Source organism: Vicugna pacos, chromosome 26 (genome assembly GCF_048564905.1).
Source record: "Vicugna pacos chromosome 26, VicPac4, whole genome shotgun sequence".
In the NCBI taxonomy this organism is placed as follows: Eukaryota; Metazoa; Chordata; class Mammalia; order Artiodactyla; family Camelidae; genus Vicugna; species Vicugna pacos.
In genome coordinates, this window is record NC_133012.1 from 9,382,573 (window position 1) to 9,408,248 (window position 25,676).

Genomic DNA, 25,676 nt, shown 5'->3' on the forward strand with positions numbered 1-25,676 from the left:
ATGCCAATAATAAAATGATCAGATTAATAGCCTTTATCAAGTTAGAAACATGATTTTCCCTTTTTTTCGATTAATTCTGCTGAAACTGTATGGAGCAATCCACGTATTCAACATCTAAATCAATTTGAATTTTTTATCCTTATGCTATAATTCTAATGCTGAGCATTGTCATTCTGTGACTGTCCAATGACGATATATCCAATGAAGGAAAAGAATATACACTGGGGTGGAACTTTCTTATTTATACTAACACTGTCTGAAGGTGCATTTTAAAGTATACTCCTAAACCAGTGTTCACTTTTAAAAATTGGTGTCTCTTGTTTAAGTACTAATATCCCTTATGCTCAAAAATAAAACATAAATTTTTAATTCTGTAAGTAACACTTGGGCGTTAAAAGTATGAGATCCATTTCTTCCTTTGCTTTTAACTTATTAGCAGCATTTTTCCTTCTTCATTTCAAGTCCAATAATGTGTTATACCATCAAGATACCGAGGGCATCAGGTATTAACTTCAACCAATATCTCATTTTATTATTGTCCTTCAGGACAAGTGCATACACACCCAAAAAGTCAATAACTTCCGTGCAAACCTAAAGAGGTTTTAAAAAATGAGGAGTAAATCAGATCTAATTATGGGTGATAGAGTTTCAAAAGGTCCTAGATTAATATTACAAGCACTTTCCATGTTAAATTAAGCATGCAGTTTAGTCAGCAAAGACATTCTTTTTATATATCTTGTTTATGTCTACTATAAATATCATAAGCATTCCATTAGCATCTAACCCAGTGATTAATGTATATATGATGGAGTCAGGTTCTAATCAGTGATAATAACTGCCTACAAATATTTCCACAACTGTTCATCTCCCAACTCTTTTACTCTGACCAACAGAGACATGCCTACCAAAGTCTAAGGGCTCATGTAGTTACAGGAAACCAGATGCATTATTTATAAGGATGCAGAGGCTAGAAAGTTCGGCTATGCCGCTTACCCTAGCAGTAGTAGGCTCTAAGCTATTGGCAACAGGAAGCTTGCCAGTGCATTAGAAGATGAGACAGAAAGGATCCCTGCCAAATAAAATCGCTAAGTAATAACAAATGTTAAAGAAGAACCTTGGGGGTTGCAGGGAGTCCTGAGCTCACTGCTGAAGCACAATTCAGATCACCAAGCTTTTGCAGTCAGTGCAGAAAGAAGAGTTGGAATCCCAATTAATTCTTTGTGTCTTATCTTTCTTGAGTGCTTGCTTTTTAATTAGAGTTATACATCCTCTTTTTTTTTTAAAAAATAAGTTACTATCATTATCTGTATATAAATGAGAAAATTACAACTACTATACAATAGGTATGGTGCACAGTATCAATTTCAAGTTCAGGTAGAATTAATTGTCTGTCTGTACTGTCTGCCCTGTTTATAAATCCATATCACTATTTTAAGGATCCAGGACACATTGGTATTTTTTCCCCTTTGATTTCAAAGAAAAAGAAGCCTGGCCACAAAAAAAAAATAAAAAGAGCCATAATTTCTTATTCTTCATGTATTCAAAACTGATGTATTGCTACAGAGATACCTGTCATGACTTTAAGTAGATTTTGAGATAGTGCCATTCAAGTTTCGTTTTTTGTTTAATCAACGTCAGTCACTTGGAATTTACACCACAGTGCAACAAAAGGCTGCCTGCTTTAAATGTTAACAGCAGCAGGGGATGAGAACACCATCTTGCCTGGGGGAAAAACTCTAAAAACTAAGAAAATAAGTCAATCTCAACACACACACACACATTGTAGGAAGTGTTAAAAACCAACTAATTTTCCATATCAATCAGACATATCAACAAAAAGCTATTGTTTTTGTTCTGTATCTCAAAATTAATCTGAAAATTATCCTCAAAATCAAGGATGAAGTAGTTAAGGTTACATACCATGCATTATGCTTATTCATTTTTTTTAAATAATCTGAGTTTCAGATATTTAATGCATATACCTTTTTATACTAGAGGTTGGGGGTGGGGAAGGGAGGTTCATGGTTCATGGTATTCCTTCTAAAGTATCCTAGTACCTAACAAATATAATTTGTTACCCCCAAATTTCTAGTTTTAATGTCTTTTATCATAGTAAATGTGCACATATATTTTTGTACCTTGCTCAGGAAACTTGATTCATAGAACTGACTTGGGGTCTCAGTAATCTCATTTGGGGAAATGATCATATTTAACAGTAGCTGCAATGATCACGTGGTCTGCACAGATGTATGACAGAGGTCACGAGAGGAGCCCTCGGAAGGTTCTGGTTTCACCCTCTGTCTCTACTGTCAGTGGATAAAAAGAACACAGAGCATGGAGTCAGAGAGGCTGAAGCTGAACTTGTTCTGTAATCTTGACAAATACTGAATTGTCTGAGCCTCTCAGTTTCCTCATCTATATCATGCGACAGATAATACCTATTCTCAGATGAAAGTACCTGACACATGGTAGCTATGACTATTATTTTTAATGATAATAAAAAAAATCAACCTTATTAATGCCAATGTCATTCTCTTACTTCCAAATAAGTGAATCTTCAGCACCACAGGGAGGAACAGCGACCAGCCAGTTAATATGTAGATTTTCAGATAACTTGCAACAATCCCATCTAACGTGAAACAGATTCTTATAAATCATCATGTAAGCAAGTATTTATCACAAAACGAAGAAACCTTCAACCTATCTCCCTGCCTATCTACCTAGTGGAGGGGGAGGTTAGTGTGTCTGCCTGCCTATCTGCCTTGAGGAGGGGGAGGCTAGTGATTCTGAAGTAAATTTAAAATAGAAGCATGCAAAGTGTGAAATGCTTCTCAAAATGTTAAAAGCTCTCTAATAAATATGATTTAAGCCAATGTGAATTTTTCCACTTTGATTTAAAATACTTAATTATACTTTTCATGATTGAAGGTTTAGACTGCTTTCCTATAATTACATATGTGTCAACTTTTAGATTACGATAATCTAACTAAAAATAAATTACTTCACTATTAATGTTTATATCCATTTAATAAATACTTCCTGGGAACCAGCACAGTGGTGTGCTACAGAATGTAAACACAGATAAACCAAAATGCCTTCTTTCAAAACCTTACTTTCTGGTATGGGAACTGATGTACACACCTGTGTCAGTAATAAGTGGCAAGCTTGTTTGAAGCAAGAGCTATGAAATCACCAGGAGAGAACTGTGGGGGATTGGAAATAATCTAACATCTCAGTATAACAACAAAATCATAAAGAGTTTGCTTTTACCCCTTGATTGGACCAGGAAAAGTTTTTACAATTTCAGAGCATCCTTTTAATAAAATACACCCAAGTCTGCACTTCTAAAAAAAGAGGGGGGGGGCGGATTATGATATTTCAAAGAATTATTAAGACTACAGCTGACCCTATTCTTCATGAAGACCCTCTCCACCAGAAGCTTCTATTAGACTTACTTCTCAACACACTTTTTACCCAAAAGGTCATAGCCAATGTTCTAGAAGCTTAGGGGGGAAAAAAAAAAACACCAAGCAGAAAATTTTAACATAATACTTGTTTCTGTGTGTACACGTGTAGGGGACATTATGTTTCATTTCTGTTTTTGCACTAAGCTTAACAGTTTTAAGTCTCAGTTCCCTTTACCTGCACTGTAAAAACATTTAAAGGTTCAAATAAACTGATTCTGTGCCCTTGAGTCACCTGTTTCCTTCCTAAGGCTTATCTTGCTTTCACACAGTTTCATTTGCATATACAAGGTAATTCTCCAGGCCCCATAATCTATTCATCCTAAAACATACCCAAGGACCCTTTGTATGGTTTATTTTTTCACAGATAACTTGAGGAAAGTCTGAACAAAGATGTATTTCTGCTTTGGAGCATTAAGGACACGAAATTAAGAAGCTTCTATGAGGAGAGCAGAGAAAAAAAATCCCTCTGGGTCAACTAAAGGGAAATGTACAAAATTTGTGGGAAAAAAAAAAGCTATTATCTACCTTAAATAATTTTCTCCCAAACATATGTAAAGCTATTCTTCTTCATATTTCCTTCATGTCACTTTTTCTCATAAAAGTGTCCTGTCTGACAAAGTGAGTTCCTCCTGGCACATTTCATCAGAGGTGGAACATGTTGGATTTTACAGCATTTTTTAAAAAAATAAATGCAGCAACTTCCTTCCTATAGATTTACACACTGAGAAATACATAAATAAGCATGATCTCTTCTCAGTCACGTTATTTATGAATGGCATGGACTTCTATAGGTTGATTAAGCAGGTAGATCTGAATTAAAATGCAGGACAACAATTGTATAGAATATTATAAAATAACATTTAATGTCATCTCCTGCAGATTGTTCTCTTAATATGTCTTAATTCCCATACGGGGAATTTGTAATTAGAAACTTGATCAAATGACACAGAGGCTTCTTGTTAACTCATCACTCTTCTAAATAAATGAATTTTAAGAAAATTGAGAGGAATCATTGTAAAGGAAAATTTTGCTTTTCAATATTTAATAATTTGAATTGATTAATTTACTATTCTAACTTACTAGATGTATCACTCAATTATAACATAACTATATGTACATTTTCAAGTTTACCACTTCTATCTTTGGGCCAATTAAACGGCCTTTAGAAAATAAAAATTAAAAAAAAAACAAATTTTACCTAATAAAAATAAAATTCTTTAAGAAACTGCAACCTTTCCATTTACAGGTAATATAGGAAATAAAGGAAATAAAATACAGGAAATATACATTTCCAGGTAATCTAATTCAAAAAATCTTGAAAGAAATATAATGTATCTTTTTAAGTCCAGCTATGTTTCATGGATAAGTTTCTGATAACCAACAGTAATTCAATTTACCATACTGTGGTTACACACTTCTAAAATATCCAGTTAAATTTCTAAATTCTTTAAAACTACCCCAAACTACTTTCAAAACCCTCCACAGAGTGAGGTAATTTCTGATGCCTCTTCATCTTAGTCTGACTTTTAATGGTAAATGATAGATTCTTATCATCTTTCAAATGGGATGAATTTCAAGATTCTGATCTCTTCGTAAAAGGACCAGGCTTCAAATATGAAGCAGAAACAAACACTAATGACTTTAAAAAAAGGAAAACAGTAAAACAAATCATTACCAAAATAATATTTCATTTTAAATCACATACCACAGAATGGATGAACATATTCTACCTTAAGCAATATTATTTCAAAAAATCACTTGATTTAAAGGTCTGCCCTCCACATTCTATTTTGTGTTATGAAATGGAGAGATCAATTGCCCCAAAATTCCTTATAAAAATCAAAAGAAAGATGGATGAAATACTTAATCATTAAAATCAAAGTTCCTGCAATATTTGGCAAAGTCATTCTCCATCTCTCCACCTCTTTCTCCCTCTCTTCTTGACACTGGTCTTGCAAAGCTTGGTATTCACTGAAGAAGAGGTTCTGGAATCTATGAGTAAAAACCAAAACCATAGCTCATATCTGTTGAACTAACCCAACCTGAACACCCAATCTCCTAAATAAGAGGTAGTTTGTGGGACTTGAGTGAAGATGAGGACAGCTTTAGGCTATAACCCACGGTGGCCTGTATCACTGGTTTTTAAGGTTTTGCTGATCTCTGATAGACTGAGAGATAAAAGGGAAAATGTCATTCCTGCATTTCTCTGACGATCAGCTGAACTATGTATACCCAACACCTTTATTAAAGAAATGAATTCAGTACCCAAGCAACTTGCATGCTCGACGCATCACAATAAGAGGAGGGGAAAGAAAAGTGGAAGATGCTCACAAAAGAACTACTGGGGACAGTATTTCCTCTAGGTTTCATGGGTCACATCAATGAAGCTGACAAAGCCTCAGTCAGTGTGAGCTCACACTTCTCACAAGACCTGCTGAGTTTTCTACGCAATATTAAAAGGAATGGACTAAGCATGCTTCTTTTCCTTTTCTTACCGGAAACAAACAAAAACCAACCAATCAACCAAACACAACTTTAATCAACATGCAACTACTCTGGTGAAAAAAACTAGCAATTTTTCAAAATCTACTTAACCATGGATTTAAAAAAAACCAATCTGGATCAAGTACTCTTTGACTTTTAACTCCCAAGTCAGAACACTTGACCACTTTGAAAATGTCTCCCATGTATTCTGTTTTGAAAATGAAAACTGTAACTCATTTTTCTACTCTTTTTGACTTTCTTCAGAAGAGCGTCAGAAGTTCCTGGACTAAGAGAGGGTACTCCTGAGAATGACGATTGAGAGCTCATAGATGCTAATAAAGAGCCTTTTTAAAAAATGATCCTTCAATTGTCTTCAGTTTTCTACCCCATTATTTTCTTTACAATGGTAATCCTGCTTTAACTTTGCACAATTAAAACACTTTTTAGTGACACCTATTTTCAAGGTTCCTCTCAAATCCTCTGTGAGCACTATTTCCTGATTCTTCTAAAGTTGTCTGCTCATCAGGCACAGAGCACTCTGTGGGCTGTGCCTGACCAGCCGGCTCTCCCCTCGTGTAGGTACAGACCCCTCCTCTCTGTAATGAGCCTGCACCACGCATGGGGTTCCCACGGGGCTGAGCCCATCTGCCTCACCAACCCAAACACACACAGTGGGGGATATCCGACCTGGCCTCTGCTCAGTTGGAGTCATTAATCTCCTTGGATACAGTAATTATTTTAGGTTTAAGCATATGATGCAAGCAGAGCCAATCAGATTCTTCTTTAAAATCCTGCTGTTTGGATAACGAGTGGCCATTCTCTTCCTTTTAGATTATCAGCCAAGGGGACAGAGGCTTAAGGATACCAACAGCTACCCCCTTATCAGATAGAGAAAACCCATTAAGAACGAAGCTAACAATTGTAGAGAAACAAAGCATAAAGACTAGGAAACCATCCCATGATATCGTTTGAGCCTCTGGATCAAACGAGGCCAGTTCCATAAGCCAATATACTCCCTTTATATTTAAGCTCTTTGGAGTTGAATTGAGAAACTTGCAGCTGAGAAACTCCAAATTAAATCACCGTCCATATTTCTTATTTTAGTGTTTTATCATGTTGTTGCTCACCCCTTCCTCTATCTTATCCCTTCTTTTTTTTGGGGGGGGGTTGTTTCCTATAGCATCCAAGGTCTTTTAATAATACACAGGCCTCTGTTCCTACCTCTCTATTTCTCACATCCCTAGATAACTTGAAAAAAAAAGTTAGAATAAAAAAAGTCCATCAAGTTCAGCATAAGTAAATTTATCAACATCTTGCTAGCTCCGTTCTTTTAGATGTTTTGTTTGTATATGTCTTTCGGTCTCCATTCTCTTGCCTACACTTCACCATTAAAATTTTTAAAAATTGTATGTAATTTGCCTTACTGCTGTATCCTTAATAATTAAAAACACTTACTATCATTTTAATGTTTCCCTTAAAACAAGAAAAATAAGGATGTCCTTTCCTCTCCTAGCTAATATACAAAAAGCTGGATGATGTTTTTAAATATTAAGGACAATGTTCCAGTATAAAGCCCCCAAAAGACTAAAATACAGAGAAGTAATTGCTCTGGGTCTGATAATTTTCTACTAACAAATTAAGCTACAATACAAATAATATCCAGGATTTATGATACTGTGCAAAGGATTAAACAGTAATCAGCCTGGAATAAGGCAATGCATCTATCCCAAATATAAACTACCACTGAGGAAGAGATCCCTATTTGATGAAGATCAGATTCCTATTAGCACAACAGCTCTAAGATTATTTCTATCTCGGTAAATAGCATGTTTGGAAATAGACCACATCATTCTCAGAGTAACAAAGCCGAAGAGCAAGTCACTGAAATGACTCCAGACCAACGTTTTCTGCCACCTTTTATAGTATTAAATCTTTGAATTGTGTTGCCATTAACTATCTCATGTTGCCTGTCTATCTCATGACCTTGTAGATTCTGGAGAGCGTATTATTTCACTTAAAAGTTGACTTTGAGATAACTGGTATAAACGTGATTATATACCTAGACTCCATTTTGATGCCTTTTTAAAAAAGAAGTTCTTTCTTTCTTTATTTTTCTTTTTCAAAGAAGATCTAGCTAGCTGTATGGATCCCAAAGACTTTGTAATAAAAAACCATCAGATTGAAATGAGAAAATTCACGTTTAAATTTCTGCTCTACCACCTACTTAGTTTTTGAATTTGGACATGTCAGAAATTTCTCAGAATCAAGTTCCCCATCTGACAAATGGGATGACATCTAGTTCACAGGATTTTTGTGAATAAATGACTCAATACATGATAATATGCCTTATAAAAGACACAGTAGGATACAGATATCAGTTATTTATATATACAGAGCACACACATATATTTGCATGGTTCAAAAGAGTGCTTTTGTAAAATGCTAATTTCAACTGACTACAAAAGGTTAACGATGCTTTAGTTACAAGCTTGGTCAAAACTTTTGAGATTGATCATGTCCAGCAGCGGAATGCAATGAGAGACGCTGAACGCCTTTAGAAGGGCAGAGTAAAGAATTACAGTACAGCTGCAGGAAGTGCTGTAAGGGGGGCAGAAGATATATTCACGCACAAAATGAATGAACTGAGCATGAAGGTAATAACTTGCCTGAGAGTATAGATGGCTGTACCTACTCTTGCTCCAAGTCACTGTATCGTCCTAAAAATCTATGACTAACTCTCTAGGCAGTCAGAAAGGTGGAAGCAATACCAGTTGGGTAATCTTCATTTTAAATCATCCTTTTATCGCTATATGAAACAAGGCAATCTGTGTGTCATTCTCCACAAGAGAGAGCCTCCACACCCTTGAAAAGACCATGTTCAGAGAAATCTGGAAGCATAATCTGCATTCAGTGAGACCAGCTCTCCAACAGTCACAGGACAGAGTTCATATTTTGCCACCAATAAAGATCTGAAATGGGAATGGCATTTTTCCAGCTGAGAATAATTTAGCAAAGGTCCGGACAGTTCCGTCTGCACTTGGAGTAAGTCAGTTACAGCTAAGGGTGGAAGTAAGACCCTAGCTTTAAACCTCACCAATGGATCAGCAGACCTGGTCCAATCTAATCAATACATATCACTATTCCCAAGTGAATATGCTGTATCTCATTACAACAGAAATTTGTTGCAGACAAAAAGACATTTTTCCTTCAGCTAGCTTTTTTATGTGCCAAATTAAAGATTTAATTGTTCATCTCGTTAGAGATTTCAAAGACTTCCTGGATATGTTCCTTTAAAATGCATCCTTAGCTGAGAATATATAATATTTTCGAAAAGACATAGTGATTTCTTGGCACAGAACTTTCAGCAGCATCATTTAGACGGAAAATCATGAACTCCTTTCCTCCCCCAACAATAATGATCTTTTCCTACATTGTTCAAATAAAATGGAAGGACCTCCCCACCCCCCACCCTGGTTTCCACTTTGTTCAGAGACACATCTGTTTCTGTCTGACCATCTATAAAGCAAGGCTGTGCTAAACGACTCACATTCATTTTCTCATATGAGGCGTCTCAATACAGGTTTGAGACCAACAAGATTTTACAGATATAGAAACTGAGTCTCAAGGACATGAAAAAACTTGCCTAAGAAAACAGGCTAGTATTTAGACTTAAGGGCACGAGTCTATCTAACGTCTGTGTTCTTTCCACGTCACCTCCCTACCCGTCACGCTTTGATGGGTACCAGAAAGATCACATGGGCTCAGCTGGTTCCAGGCAATGCATTTACCTTAATCTACCACACGCACTCCCAGTCCACTTTGTACCACTTTTCTATCCATTCATAGAATCTCATTCCTTTTAAAACTAAAGGCTTTTTTTTTTTTTGAGGCAACAAAACCTCATGCATTACAGCAGGCTAGCATACTGCCTGGGTTTGAATCCTGCTTGTGGGACCGTAGACAAAAATACATCGGTTTCATCATCTGAGAAATGGAATGAGGTTTGTGAGAACCGTGAATCAGCATCCGTGTAAATTACTTTGCACAGCGCCTGCCTGGCACACAGGGAGATTTCAGTACCGCTTTGCTATTCCTATTATAATTATTTGAAACACATATTACTGTTTAAGACTGTTTTCCAGAAACTTCTCTTTGTTTTCTTTCCTATTACTATTCATTAGACCTTCCATTTTTGTTTCTCTCATTTTTATATTAAATTGGAATGGATGGGGCTTAATTCGGCAAAGTGCTCAGTATAACAATTGTATTTTTTATAGCATTCAACAAAATTGTCTGCAAAATGGGGTCACCAGCAGCTGGCAATTCAGAGAGACGTCATTAAGGTTTGTTCTAAACAATCCACTTACTTTTTTTTGCTGATTCTACTTAAAGGGGAACAAGAAGGTCCAAGGGACTGTTTTGAAAATTTCAAGTCCTTCTTTTCTATAACCTGTCACTTATGTGCAATAGGACACTCATTTAGCAAATTGTTTATACGTTTTAAGTCACAGATGCCTCATGTACAAAAGAATAAAATAATGCTAATCTTTATTTCTTATAATAGTCTTTATTATAAGAAACTTTTAAAAAATAATAAATTAACAACTCTAAAAAGAGTGAATGTACAATGCAAATTCCCAAATTCAAAAAGGAAGTAGTTAAAATTCGCCTTATGAAGGGAAGGATTAGTAACTCTGATATTTCACCAATTGTTATGAAATGCTGGAAAAAATAAATAGAAAGAGGGCAAAAATGATACGGCGTTCATAGGTGAAACATAAGTCCCTTAAAACCTCCAGTTAAGAATGATATCTTTATTGTCACAGTGATTTTTAAAAGTTACTTTAAATATTTTAGATTTAAAAAATATTTTAAAAATTCTGATTAGTAGCTAATGACATGGGAAAAATGCTTCAGGTACCTTAAGTAGACGGAGGATGGAAAAGGAGAAAGCCAGAATGAAGAATAATGATCAGAAGAACATATATTAAAATACTATTTTAAGTAGGTGGGCAACTTTAGCTTTCTTCTTTTTGTTTGCTATTGAAGCACGAGTTTCAGAGAAGAGAAGGAGACGCACTTCGAGGGTGGGAGTGGTCAGGAAAGAAGAGACACTGGGCATCCTAGGCGGGGCTCCGAGCAGGGCCAGCAACATCATAAACCAACACTGATGACGTCTCCCAAGATTTACCCAGCAGTGAGATGCCCCCCAAAACAGCACTGGCAATAAAGGGACATTTCCCTACAAGGCTGTGCAGATTTGTACTCAAAGACCCACAAAATAATAGAGCTGCCTCACCTTTTTTTTTTTTAACAGTGACCCCAAAAGCACACTGAATCATTTTAATCCATAATCAGCTGGCTGAATCCATACTACTTCAGAAAGGCTTTTCCAAATTTGCTTCAGAAAGCACCAATGTCAAAAGTTCAAAGCCTGGAGCCCACACAGACAGGATTCCGTGGTAATAGCATAGCTCACTTTTCACATACAGGGATTTACCCATGTCACCTTTCTGGCTGAAATAAAGTGAAAAGCAGCCTATTCTTCAGGGCTGATTATTTCTGATCCATGTGAACTTTTCCAAGGCCTTTGGCTCTTTCATATATTTCAAATTTTTGAGTCCAGCTTAGTGTGATTGCCGGTTCCAGTTTCACCTCCAGCCTTTACTAAATGGAGCTATGTTTGCATCAGAGCTCCTCTGCGATGCAGAATCACACTTGATGCTGCCTTTAGAAGGGCGGAGAGCCTGGTGCCGCCGTCACTGTTCTCACCAAGACTGGACTCAGGATCCTGCCCCTATTGCTTTGTATTTGCAAACTACAGAGCATATTTTCATGACAGTGAGGAACATTTATTAATCAATTCAACAGTATTTACCGAGAGCCCACCATGAATGGGGAGTAACAGGTGGAAATGGCATACGGAGATATTTTAGCATAATGGTACACAAAGCCTTCTTTCTTACTTTTAAACCTTTACCAAATATCAGCAACTAATTCTGCTGAGACTTAGAGATCGGAGTCAGATTTCAAAATGATTTCTCTCTCAATGGCACTGCAATGAATAGAAATGTAAACTGAGAGATTCATTTCAGTTCCCTAAGTATTGCTTCCACTCCAGAACTACTAAGGATAGCATCCATCGCCCCACTGATGACAGCATCAGGGGTTCCAGTTACAAGAGTTTCGATAACTTTATTCAATGAATCACGCAGGGGAGGAATTATTCCCAGACAAAAATGCCAAAAAAGAAGATCTGAGTGTTTGCTTTTCTACAGTAAACACTCAAAATATAAAACAAAGTACAATATAATTCCTTAATGCCAGTTAGCTAAAATCTACATAATTATACAAATCTTTTTGTAAGTAGAATTAAATAACAAACATCCCAAACTCCCCTGAGAGATTATTATTTTGGAGTATGTAATGAGTGGTCTTAGAATACAGAGGAAGCCAATTTAGTCCTAGCATCTCATTTCCTGTTTGATCTGATTAGATCGTTGCCATCGGTCCAGTTAAGTGACTCTTTATCGAGCTAGAGTAGGGCTCAAACATCACACCTCACGCGATAAAAAAATATGTTTCCATCGTATTGTTACGGTTCTGTACCACCAACCCAAAGGGAAAGGCTTTTGGATCAAACTGGATCTATTTAAACAGCCTGGCAAATCAACCGAAGTTGCCAAAAGCACAGACCCTCTTTTCAAGCGGTCCCTACTATGCTGTTGCCAAAGGAAAATGTTCCTTAAACACACTCTCCAGGTCGGAATAGAATTACTGGGAACACCTATTAAACTAACACTAAAGAGCTTATCAGACTGAGAAAGAGCTTCAAATAGAGAAATAAAATCAGGGAGAGAAAGACTGTAGTTAAAAGCTTTATTTTCAGGGTCTGATAAATTCCTCTGTTGCCTATCAAAATTTAATTCTACGCTATTCACAATTTATAAGTATCAAAACTATTTTTACTAGTCCTTGCTAACTTTTCCAGTTCCCCTGACACAGCACAAAGCACCAATCAATCTAACTGTTGTAGAATTCCATGAGCACAAAGCACATTTCACATTAAACAGATGAAAACTAATCTGCGATCTTGCCTAGGGACCTGCTTTCAAACATTTTCATAATTAGTCACTTGCTATCAAATTTGAATTAAGGGCATCTATATATAGTTTCCTTACTCCATCACAGCAGACTTTGTATGAGAACCAAGGAACTTTGAAATAGAGGCCCCAAACACGCCTTAGGCAGTTACTGAAGGCATTGAGACACACTGAAAAAAAAAGAAAAAAACCACAAATCTAAAATGTTCTCTATTGCTCACCCAGAACTAGGCTTCAGAGTCTATGCAGTTGTTTCCAAAATTCAGACACTACATTATCCCAAACGACCGCATATGTAGTATCTTTTAATGTGCACAGGTACCTTAGGGGGAGGGGCTATCTGGTCGACCCCAAGCATAGCAGGGGGTTATTTCTAGTCCAAACAGGAAATACCGTCCTGCTTCCCAACTTGGCACCCCATCCCTCAGTCAGGACACAGGAGAGATGTGAACACAATCTTCGGAAGCAGATACCGTCTTGGGTTAAAAACGAATGAACAGAATATTTAAATATACTTACATGAAGAAGTATTTGCTCCTTCTGTTGATACTGATATTCTAATGGGAGACTCTATAAAACATAAAAGTGGAATGAAGCTTTATTGAGTCATGCCACTTGGATTCTTCAACTAGAAATTTTGCCAGGCTTGGGTACCATCTAGAAAAAGAGGGCTAGAAAATGGTGCATTGGAAAAGCTGAAGCATCTCAAAGTCAAAGGAAGGTTAGTGCAATATTCAAAGACCACAAAGGAGTGTTTCTGTAGGCCAGACCCCAAAGACTTTCCAAGGAGATGAAAATGGGGTTGGTCTGTCTGCAAAGATATCCCCCACCCCAGCTGCTGTTCAGATTTCCTAGAACCACTACTCGGAAGAGACCCACACTCCAGGTAAAACAGACAATTCCTTCTCTTAGGTCTGGTCTTGATTAAAAAAAACATGAAACCAAAGAGAACAATCCCCATATTCAGAGAGAATGAAAGGCAACCTTCATGCTTAGAGAAAAAAAAAAAAGAAAGAAAAATGAAGATATTTTCAGGCAACCTGCTTGGCATAAACATCCTGGCCAAACATGGTGCTGAATAAAGTCCATGCAAGATCCGCTGGAGCAGTTACATAGGATCGAACTAGATGTGCTCAATGAATACTATAATCCTTGGGGATGTACAGTAGCATGATTCTCTTAGGGAGCATGGATAAAGGGAGGAAAACCAGTATTTAAGTGCAGCAGGGAATAAAACATAACCTCATGCAGAAAAAAAGCACAGGACCTAAGGGTTGTTATTAGTCAGCAATAAGAACAACTTAGTATCAAAGATAAAATTCAGCCACCAGAAAGTTGTCAAGATTCAAGTCACATATCAGAAAATAACAGTTACAGTCACTCCGAATTCCCAAGGCAAGCTCCCCATAAATCTAAGAGCTCAGGCTTGTACCAGCATCCAACAGGGTCAGATAATGCAGTCCTTACACTAAAGATAAATGCTGGAGTGAAAAGTAAGGAAATTCAGAAAATCTACAATTTTTTTTCTTTTAGGTTTTCTTTTTCTTTCCGTTTTTCTTTTTCTTTCCCTCTCTGTCTTCCTTCTCTCTCATTGTCTTTCTATTACTCAGAAAAGTAAGATCCTTTTAAACTCCAGGATCATTTCCCCCTAAAACACACATTCTTACATCATAGTAATGACACATGAAGGTGCCCAAAATACAGCCCAAACAGCCTAGGATGCAGAGGAATTTAGCGTTCGTGATTTTGAACAATGGCTTTGAAGGGAAGAGGATAAGCTTGTGAAGGGAAGATGGAAAATGGCTGTGTTAGATCACGTGGCCTCCCATAGCGTCAACAAGGTACAGGCCACAATGAAAAAGAAATCAGTGAAGCTAAAACATTAAATACGGGGCAGTAACAAGACTCCTGGGCTTGAAGGATCTGCTCTTTTACTCGCTGAGATATATGATTGCATTTCTAATGCCTCAGTTTTCTCAGCTGTCAAATGAAGAAAAATCATGCCTTGTTACACAAATCTCTTGTGATTATCAAATGAGATGTAAAAATCTTTATGAACTGTGAAGTATCATGCAAACCCCCCCGCAAAACAAACAAAAAAAACTCCACTAAGCTATCATCAAACCTCTGAAGTGAGTTTTGGATCTAAGCCTCTAAGTCTTCTAATTAAATACTTATTTTGAAATAGTCTGAATAGTTTAAGGTTCTGTTAAGCATAGAATTACAGAGGATAAGAAAAAGAAAAAAAATGAAATTCATAGTAGATTAATTCCATTCACAGCTAGCAGAGAAATCAATGAATTATGGTTATACATGCATTAGTAGAATTGGGTTTTTAGTAGCTAATATATGTGTGGACCGTAACTGCTCTCAGCAAATATTACAGGCAAGTGAGAAACAAATGAAAACCAACCAACCAAAAAAAAAAAGGCAAAAGCACTTTAAAAAGTCAGGCTTATAACAGTGTTTTTTTTGTTTTGTTTTGTTTTTCAGTTTAGTGACCCACAACCGATCATTAAGAGCCCAAAGGTCAGAGATCAGACGTTGATACATTTTCCCGGAGTAAACTGATGGATGAAGGAGGGCAGGGGCGGCTAAGAGAAGCACCTAGAAAGATATAAAAACTGAAATTACAGCCCAGGTGTCTCCTTTCCTGGCTTAACGTCACTAAATTGTATCTAGACGTAGATTTCTTTTTCTCATGCACGTCTCTCAGGCCCAAGTTCAGACATACAGCAACAACTGTACTCCTTTAAGTAAAATCCGTAAAAGGCAGAATGAGCTGGAGGAAAAATATGGGCGCAGAAGACAAGAGCGGCTGAAATGTGGATGCAGAAGGGGTTCTGATTAGTAGAAGGAACAGCCAGCTGTTACGTCTGTCGCTCTGATTAGTAAAAACTTGACGAGCTCATTGTCCTTACCTGAAGACACATATGCTCTTTCGGTTGAGGCTGGCATGCCAGTGCTGATCTCTGCAAAAAAGAAAAGGTGATAGGACATTATGATGCATAGTCGGGAGGCTGGGAGCCAGTTCCACAGCCTGCCTCCAAGGGAAAAATGTGTGTGAAGAAGGAGGCACTGCAAGGGGGTGGTGAAGGCTCTGCTTCATCCATACGGAGAGTGAGAAACGCAAAAAAAAAAAAAAAAAAAAGACCGTCCAGATAAAAAGTTCTTTCTTGAGCACAGAGCATGAGAGGGGCTGTGCTAGAATAATCAGGCAGAATTCCCTGCCCCTCCTGGGGCCAGCGGAGAAGACTATGTGCCAAAGAGGAGGGGGCCTCCTCTTCAGAAAGGAAGACAGAAACAGCAGGACCAAGAAAAATCAAAACTTAGTAGCATCGAAGCTGTGGTCAAAATTTTTAAATTACAGGTCTTTGGAGAATTCCACTTTTGTTCCTATCGAAAGCAAGCAATGTTTATAATGAGGATGGATGGACAACATCAAATTCTGGCATCAAACGCTACAGAAGATTGCCAATGATAACCAGGATGGGTGCTATCATTTCAGCTGCTCAGGGCAGGGCATGGAGCAGCCAGGCAGCTCCCACCTCAAGGAAATGCAGAACCCACCTGCACGCTTCCGGACACACCATCATCAGGGGAATCATGATAGCCCTGGTCAAACTCTCTTTCTGGCTGCCTTTATGATGAAATAAAGGGCGATTATATCTATAAATAAAGGGCGAATATAATTCTATACTCATCCGGTCCTTCTGAAAAGTTGGTTAGAATCTAATATTTTCAGTAAAGCATAGTTTTATGAAGCCTGGAAAGATGCAGATGCAAGGAGGAAATTATGCAACCTTCACTGTGTGTATAATTATTGTCAAATGACTTAATGATGGTCTACTATCTACTACTTATGAACCGGGACAAAAAGATAAGTTGAATCTCTTATGATATGCGTATTACAAAAGTTACTAGATTCTACTAGAATTCTAAATATGTCATATATTATCATTTTATGTTTGAATTAATAGTCTCATAATCACAGAGTTGGAAATGTTCAGGATCAACATAATCATCTTTAAACACAGATATGACCATTTAGGTTTTCCATGATAGAACTAGTCTAGTAGGTAAGATGAATTAATTTCAGTGGCATTTCTTCAATCGCAAAGGCTCTGGGGATAAATGGCTCTGTGGAATTGGAAATAAAAATGGCATGTGAGATTCAGCAGGGATGTTTAAGAATAAACATCAGGTTAAATGGGAGTATATATAAAGATCAGAAATATACTTTTAGTAAGACCAGTGTTTTTCTCATGCACATTAGTACGGGCAGTCCTTTCTAATAAAGCATCAGGAGGACAAACTATTCAAAGTGCAAGCTTATTATCAAGCCCCCAGTCACCTACATAGACTCTCATACCCACTAAAAATGGGACAAAGTGAAAAGAATGAGCCAGTGAAGGCATATGATATCCTTCGGGCTTCCTCAAGCAGCAGGCATTAGAGACGCCTCTGGGCTGGAGCTATGACAATATCTCTTTCTAAAGTGGCTACAGCTAGCTTGCTTGATTTGGGCTGTAGAGAATGAAATTGTTCTTCTTTGGGGAAAATTTAATGGGAGAGAAACCCTTTTATCAAAGATTCACAGCATCTGCCTTTCTCAAGTAGCTAGAAGAAGACCTGCGTTTCCAAGCCAGTGCCCACACTGGGAGCGATGCTTCCTCACTCTGTTCTCCAGACTCATCAGTGACGGGACAGCTAGACCGAAGCGGGAAGCTCAAGGTCACAGGAACTGGGCACCAATCCCAACCCCAGTATGAATATCAAGACTCTTCTCAAATTTATTTTTGACAAACTAAGTAGTTGTCCACTGTGACCTTCCGAAAAGACAAAAAAGCAAACAGCCTCCCCCTCCCCACCCAGAATCAGAGATTTTCTATCTCCAGCATAAGAGGTCTCAATGAGAGGAAAGGTTAACCATAACATTTCCTTTTTTAATTGAATGATACATAAAAATACCGGAACAGGAGGTTACTACAAAGATGTATCTACACAGAGATAACTTAAAATAAACTTCCTAAAATTAGATATTTACCCTAGAGACCTTAAAAATATCCTTAATGATCGTGGTTCCAAATAAAAGCCTTCCGAGTTATCCTGGGGGAAATACAAGCTCAGAAGTTATACACTTCTTTACGAAAAGAACCTTGATATTAGAAAAGTTAATCTTTTTGATTAAAACCATTCAGCAATCATTTTTTATGTGTGTTTTGGGTAGAATTCACAGATTTAGAAAACAATCTTTTGTGACAGTTATGATTGAAAATAATTTTGTTACAAGCACAGATTGAAAAAAAATTAAGTCCCGCAATCTCCTTGATATTTCTTTAAGTGGTGTATTTTTCCCGCAGTAATTTGGTACATTAAATTTGTTAATATATAAAGGACATCCTTTTCATTAGTGCAAATTAGTAAGGATTTAGAATCATCAAGAGTTGATCACAGCTGAGAAACTTATGCTGAGTAAGGAAGTAAACATATGGAACATTAGTATATTTGCAATGTTTGAATGCTTTTTTAATAAGCTGGATCCGGTTTCAAGAAAAATTTTTCAGGGACTGAAAAATACACCTTCTGGAAAGGCATTTTTCTAATTATTCTGTATGCATGACTTGGTTGAGATTTCATCATAAGCACAATATACAAAATATAACTATTTAGCAAAATACACATAAACATATACAAGCATACATATGATGTGTCTGCTTGTATTTAGATAGCCAATTAAATGACTCTTTATCATTCTAAAATTAGGGGTCATTACTGCGCATTCAAAAAACTCAATCGAGTCATTTTTTTAAGACTTCAATTGGGCATACTTATTTATTAGCACTGGTAAAAACGATTTCAGAAACATCTTCAAGTATCTCAATTCTTGCTTGTAATGAGTGCCTGTTCTTAAGCAATTGAGACATCTTGAAATTAGTAAGTGATGTAGAGTCAGGATGAATACCATGCATTGAAGAGAAGATTCTTTCACTCATTTTGCTCTTCTTTATTACCTTTCACAGGAATCCTATATAACGCAACAGACAGGGAGACTGTTACACGAAGGATAAAACATATTTTATGTGCTTCTCCGTACAACTATAAGTTGTTCACCAATCTCACAGCATTTCTAACAACATCGTTAATGTGGGTTACCCACAGGAGCCCAGGTTTTAAAGGGCCAATTGCTAGATTAATGAAATTTTGTGGAAATAATCTTTTTTTTCTGCTCATCATATAATGGAACAGCTATTTTATTGCTAGGAGCCCAACTGCTCCTATGGGATCTTGAATCTCACTCAAATAATTTTTCTCCTGATTAAAAAAAGAAAACCTAGCAGAAGATATGATTGATTAGTTGTATATTCTCCTGTATTAATCTTTTAAAAGAGAGCAGTACTTAATTAATTTGAAACCCAGTTAGGTCTATTATTCTCTTCCTTAATCTGATGCCCAGGAGATTTTATGGTGCCTCTCAACTAAGAATTAATGGCTAGATTAAAGTTTCCTCTATAAAGATCAAGCCAAATAAAACACAAATTAGAATGAACATAAAGTGTGCGATCCGTGTAAGCATGGCATATGTGGCCTTTTAATCTACCATATTTGAAGTCATGAAAGGAACCCATCTGTAATCCATCACATAATGATTGCCTATGAGATCCCTCTTTGTATGAAAACTCAAATGGATTTTGTTAGACTTTATACATATTCCCGGAAGTAATTAGCAGACTGCATAGGTTTATACCTGTCTACTGTACGACAACTTCTTTTCCGCTAATAAAGTAGGGGTTAAAAGGCATTGGAAAAGGCAGAAGACGTACAAATTCCTAAAGCATAGCCTATAACAAAATGATTGGCTACATATGCACTCTTTTCTAAATGCTTGAAAATACTGGAAATATGATCACTGTTTCACTCAAGCATATAATGAGTCAAAGGAAATTTCTGGGTTTTTTGGTATCATGTCATTTGTATCTAGCTGCTAATCTAAGCAAATCTAAACAATGAGTTCATAATATTGGACGGAAGACTTTTAGGATCTGTGCTGATTTTATTCTAATAGTTATACAGCTTTCATAATGGGATTAAAAATCATGTCGAGCAGCAAGCTCATCTTGCTACGTTTTTTTGCCCTGTGCATGTAGCCCTCTAAATCCTGCCATCCCTTCTAGAATCTTGTCCCAAAATATATTCAAGCATTTTAGTGCAAAGAAGGCACCTCTGTGAGAACATAAGTAAATCACAAGAAATCCTTTGCACAGAATGACATTAGGATAATCAGTTCACAGTCACATACCAGGATCTTTCATCAAGGCAGCCTACATAGAAATTATCAAACCACAGTTGTGTACTTACTGGAGAAATATGGGGGAGAAGAGTGAGACCACACACCAAAAAACCCAACATGACTAATATTTTCTAGAAAGCAAATGAAAATCTCAAGGGGAGTTCTACATAATATAATATTTTGGCAACATGTTCTTATTTTTAAGCCTTTTCGCCGCCTAGGACTCTTTCCTCTCCATGGGGGAAAAAACTCTTGAGAATTCCACTCTCAGCCAAAATCAATGGTAAATCACATTTAGGAAGAGATGGCTTGGCCATGTGGCAGCTTATAACCACTGTACAGTGTTCTTTCCCTCTCTGAAAGAGTGTTTCTGTGCATCCTCTGCCCAGATTCCTAGGGAGACAGGGATGTGATAACACAAAGGTAGTGGATTTGAGTCCCTGAGAACTCAGGACCTGAGCTGAGACTTCCTTCATAACCAGCCTTGATCTGAATATAGCAAATTTGTAGATGGTAACAGAAAAGGATGAAGATCAGATAGATTATGTATTTTCTTTTTGGTTGCACTATAACTAAGCCCTTGACGTGTAGGGAGAAAAGGGTCTCCCGAAACGCAGAACACACTGGCCTTGTCTGCCACGTGCCTGCCAAGCCACAGGCGCTGATGAGGGCGTGTCCCAGCCACAGCCTCTGAAAAGAGGAGTGTTTCTAGGCAGCCATGTTTCTGGCTTCACTGTGCTGGGTTGAGCCCATGGTGGGCACCAGGACTAAAATGATTTGTACTCTGTCTAGATCTTTCGATGTGGTCTGGTATGGTTAGCTCTGCCAATCAGATTCTTGCTATAGGGAGTCTGATTTGGGAACTAAGGAAACAATCCTACAGAAGGAGTCAAAACTGAAAGAATGCTTTAAATAGAACCGTGAAGAATATGGCCACATGGGATCATAATCAGATCAAAGATTAGAATTACTCTAAAGAAGCACAGTTGAAAGCAGGAGAGGTTAGAAAATGTATGAAACAGTGGAAGAGTCAAGACAGTATCTGAGGCAAGGGAAGGGCAGAGACGCTAGAGAGAGAAGCCACACATTCCTGGTGCTTAAACTCACAGATGTGCCCTGGGTACCACTTTCTCCTTGAGTCTCACAATCGTGAAGTTCTAGTTCTTCTGCATGGAATCCCTCTCTCCTTAAGCCTCACATTCAGTTTCTGTTCTTCACAAACCAAAGAATCTACCTTAAACATTTGCAGACACACAGTCTGGTATAGAGTGAGCTATAGTGAACCAGGGGCTAAAGAATTTAAAACACAACCTAAGTGTCCATTTCTTTTTAAATATAAAGAGAGGGTTGGCTAAGGATGAACTATTCCTAATGTTCTAAGAGGAAAACCAACACAAGCGCCTTGCATTGTAATTAAGATTCTTCATTCTCCTCCCTCAGATGCTTTCAAGAAGCCAGCGAGAACCCAGTCCCTGAAGAATTTTAGATGGTTGTTTAACAATGACCTCCTTACAATATTCCATAAACGTCTCTTTATTCTTGTCAGGTAAAGAAGGTTCATTATCCAAAACATCCCTCCTTTCATTTCTCTCTACACTTCATAATTGGTCAACACTATATTCAAATTCAAAACCAATTCTTGAATGAATTAATATGGAAAAAGAAGTCGGATGTCTCTCCTGTGAAAGAAATGTGAAAGGTCATATTATCAACACTTCAGCACCCCCAAATAAAAGGAACCCTGTGAGTCTTTTGCCAGGAATAATACAGTGGTAAGTAATTAACTGTTTAATCCTATAATTCAGAAAACATGGAATATTAAATATAATTCTACTGTAAGCACCCAGTCACACTATGACACTTACTTTAATTCTATTTTCCCGGGATTTTATAGTATGCATAGCTACACAAATCTAATCCAAGTGTCCAAATCATAACTCAGTCGCCTTTACCAGGAAGAGACATGTGGCAGCAAGCCAGTGACAAACTGAGAACAGGCTATTAAGCATGGTGTAATAGGGAGAAAAGAATAAGCCACTGAAATTCGTTTTAAATTTGTGCTTCAAGCTGCAACCTATAAAATTCCAAGTGGGGTAAAATAACACAAGCAAAACCCTACAGCTTAACCTCTGCTGATTCAAAAGTAAAGTGATGTCATTGTTACTCATACACATTTTAAATGGCTCTTAAATTTTAAACGATCAACACAGCCTCTAACAAGGATCATGGAAAGCACTTTTCACTGTTGTCCTTTACTCTCTGTGGAGGGAGGCATTTAAAACGGACGTAATGAACTTCGCGGCCACTGTGCTAGAGCAGTTCGCTGGGAAGTCCACCGAAGCCTAGCAATGAACGTGGCTTCCCCAATCCTGCCTCACATTCATGTCTCACTCCCTTCTCCCATCCTATAAAGTCAACTGATACAAACACCAGTGTCCTGTGGAGGGAACCCTGAAGTTCCCCTCACTCTTCCCTTGCTGGCCTCGCACTTCTGTCATCACTTTAAGAGCTCGGGTCTGGGCACTGAACATTCTTTGCCATCGCTTGCCTGGAAGCAGCACAAGTAGGCTTGGTTTTCTAACAGATGACAGGGTTTCTGAAGGCAGGAGTTAAGTGACATCATTCACAAAAAGCTTTGAAGCAGTATTTTATTGTTTGTAGAGATCCCGACGCTCACTGCTAGCTCCTCATTCCTCTGCAGATGGCTCCATCACGTTGTGGGGTACTGGGTATCACAAACGGAGAGCCACCGGCCGTGATGCTCTGCCTTTCCTCGGATAACTCAGAGACGCTGCCGGAGGGTCGGTGCCACCTTCTACCTCCACGTCACTCATTTCTTTAACGACCGCCCCCTTGGCACTGCTCTCAGGAAACAGAAGCTGAAGCTTCTGCATAGTAGGACGTGCTTTGCCTCTAAGACGCTCTTAATTTCAATTAAGGCCTAAAAAATTGACAGACTTAACCTTCTACTAGAGTCAATGTATTAAAAACTTATATATAAGAACATAAAAGTTCCCAGGACTAAGTCAAGATTATATTCTGTTTACACACATGTACACACACTCAACGTACACACTTTCATACATAATATATGTATTATGTATGTATATACAATATACATATATTCTGTATATACCTATGTATTCTGTATATAAATTATTTATATACACATATTCTGTTGTTGACTGAAAGTCTTGACTGCTGTCTCCAGGTAACTTAAAGTGGAGGTACAACCTCTTTCTTTTAGCAACCCATCCTGTCTCTGCCATTCATGACGTTATTCAAATCCTTAAAAAAAAAATCTATGTATATTTCAGGTTTATTTCACTTCCTGGGGTGAAGAGCTTCATGGAGGACACACAAGATATTCGAAATAATATGATTTTCCTTCCGTGGGTGTTCATCGGTTCACAATGCGATTCAACACACCAGTGTACTACAAGTCTCACCACGTATCTGGAGCACACGCCTTACACACCGAGAAGCAGAATGCAGTAGGTATCTCTTACCATTTGAATCCACAATGGTGATGTTGGCAGAGGCGCTGTCATTTCCTAATTTGCTGGTCACTTTGCACGTATATTCTCCAGAATCAGCCAGTGATGCTTTGCTAATGCGAAGTTCTGACTTCCTGTAAGATAAGGACCAAAGGGGTGTTAAGTATCTTTCACAGAAATACAATGATCGTCAAAATGTATTTCCGTGTAGTTTCAAACTGCCCCTTTCCACTCTACAGACATGTTAAAATACAACTGTTCATCGAGGTATGATTTTACCAAGAGTGAAAGTGAGATGTACCTCATTTAAGTTATACCCTGGACATCATCCTAATTTAATCACCCAGGGTGGCAATTTAAAGGAATTCCCTTCTCTAATTCTTCTTTTTCTTCCTCTCGCACCACTAACCATATTATTAGCCTCAGAATTTTTCCTATCTAAATAGTAAATTTCCTTTCCTCTGTATATCTCGAGGTTACCAGCCAATAGGGTTAAGGATGATAAACAAGTGTAAAATCGTTTCTTATAAATCTGGTAAGGGCAGATACTTAATGAAGACTAGAATAGATCAAAACGCTCGGTCCTTCTTTTCTCAGGAGAGTAACATCAGGAATTACCTTGATTTTGAATGAAGAGGATTTACCACTTCTCAAAGACAGGGAATTTGTCTTTTTTTTTTCTTAAGGAAGATTCTCGTTGCTGGGAGCAGAGTACCGCACAAACGGCTCTTAATATTGAAATAAATATTCATGCAACAACCGCACACACTTTCATAAAAGCCTGCATCTTAAATCGATACTTGGCACTCTTTTTGAGCATGAGCAGCATTGTGATTTGCATCTATCTGTGCTTAACTATCACACACAGCCTATAATTTAAGCAATCTCTATGATTTAAACCCTTGGAACTGCTGAGGACTGGCTCAGCATTTACTAAAGCCTTTGGAAAGGGTCCTTGTAGACAGAAGCCTGGTACTGACGGCCTGGGTTCTTGAGAGGAGAGCAACGGGGAGAAGAGAAGGTAGGAAGCAAAGGAAGCATCTCAGACTTACATGCATACCTCCCATAAATTACACCTCCCTACTTTTTAAGTGAACTTCCTGCTCTTCCTGTCTAATAATATTATTAATGAAGTTGGATCAGTTGTTCCGAATTTAATTTCCACTCTTCTCCCCCAGTCAACTCAAGTGAGCCACCCACCCAGCCGCATGGGTAAGCCTTATGCTCCTCCACCTTAATGCTGTTGCTTGGGTCATTTCTTCTTCCTAGAATGGGGGCCCCATATTTCTATCTATCAAGGTATTAGCTGACCTTCAAGGACCACCTCAAGCACCAGTTCCTTCATGAAACCTTTCATAATCACTTAGCGGGAGTCACGCTCTCCCCTTTGCCTAAATTCTGACAGCCTTGAGTGCCTCTCTCATGAGTCTACTGGGTCTTTCAATATGTCTTCTCTCTCAAGCTAGGAGACATACTTTAGAGAGGAAGTCCATAATTTAAGTTTCTTGGAATCCTCCCAGAACCTACAGCACCGCTTTGTCCTCAGCGCATCCTCAAACGTTGTTGGGTGAACATGTGAATAAATGAAGAGAATACTTGGATGTTCCCACGCCAGCTCTCTGCAGGGCCTCATGCTCCTACAGCTGGCAGCAGGCAGGGAGGATGCAGTACTAAAAAGGCAGAGCCAGCCGGAGGTAGTCTAGACCAAGGCCACCAAAGTCAAACCAACATGTGGACTGAAAAGTTAACTTCACTAGTTGTGCCTCAGAACAACGTCAACAGATAAACTTGAGAAAACAAAACGGCACAAAGTATACTATGCTTAAATACGTTG

At 37.9% G+C, this 25,676-nt stretch overlaps 1 protein-coding gene across 7 annotated transcripts in view; it reads right to left on the reverse strand.

Annotated features, from left to right (window-relative positions):
- The window catches only part of NRG1 (neuregulin 1), an 885,407-nt gene that overhangs the window by 122,569 nt on the left and 737,162 nt on the right, over window positions 1-25,676 (reverse strand). For all 7 annotated transcript variants that reach the window (XM_072950309.1, XM_072950308.1, XM_072950312.1 and 4 more), the window contains exons 3-5: window positions 23,855-23,976; window positions 15,976-16,026; window positions 13,574-13,624 (exon numbers count right to left, since the gene is read on the reverse strand). In XM_072950309.1, coding sequence (XP_072806410.1) covers window positions 13,574-13,624; window positions 15,976-16,026; window positions 23,855-23,976 — 224 coding nt within the window. The remainder of the gene's footprint in view (window positions 1-13,573; window positions 13,625-15,975; window positions 16,027-23,854; window positions 23,977-25,676) is intronic.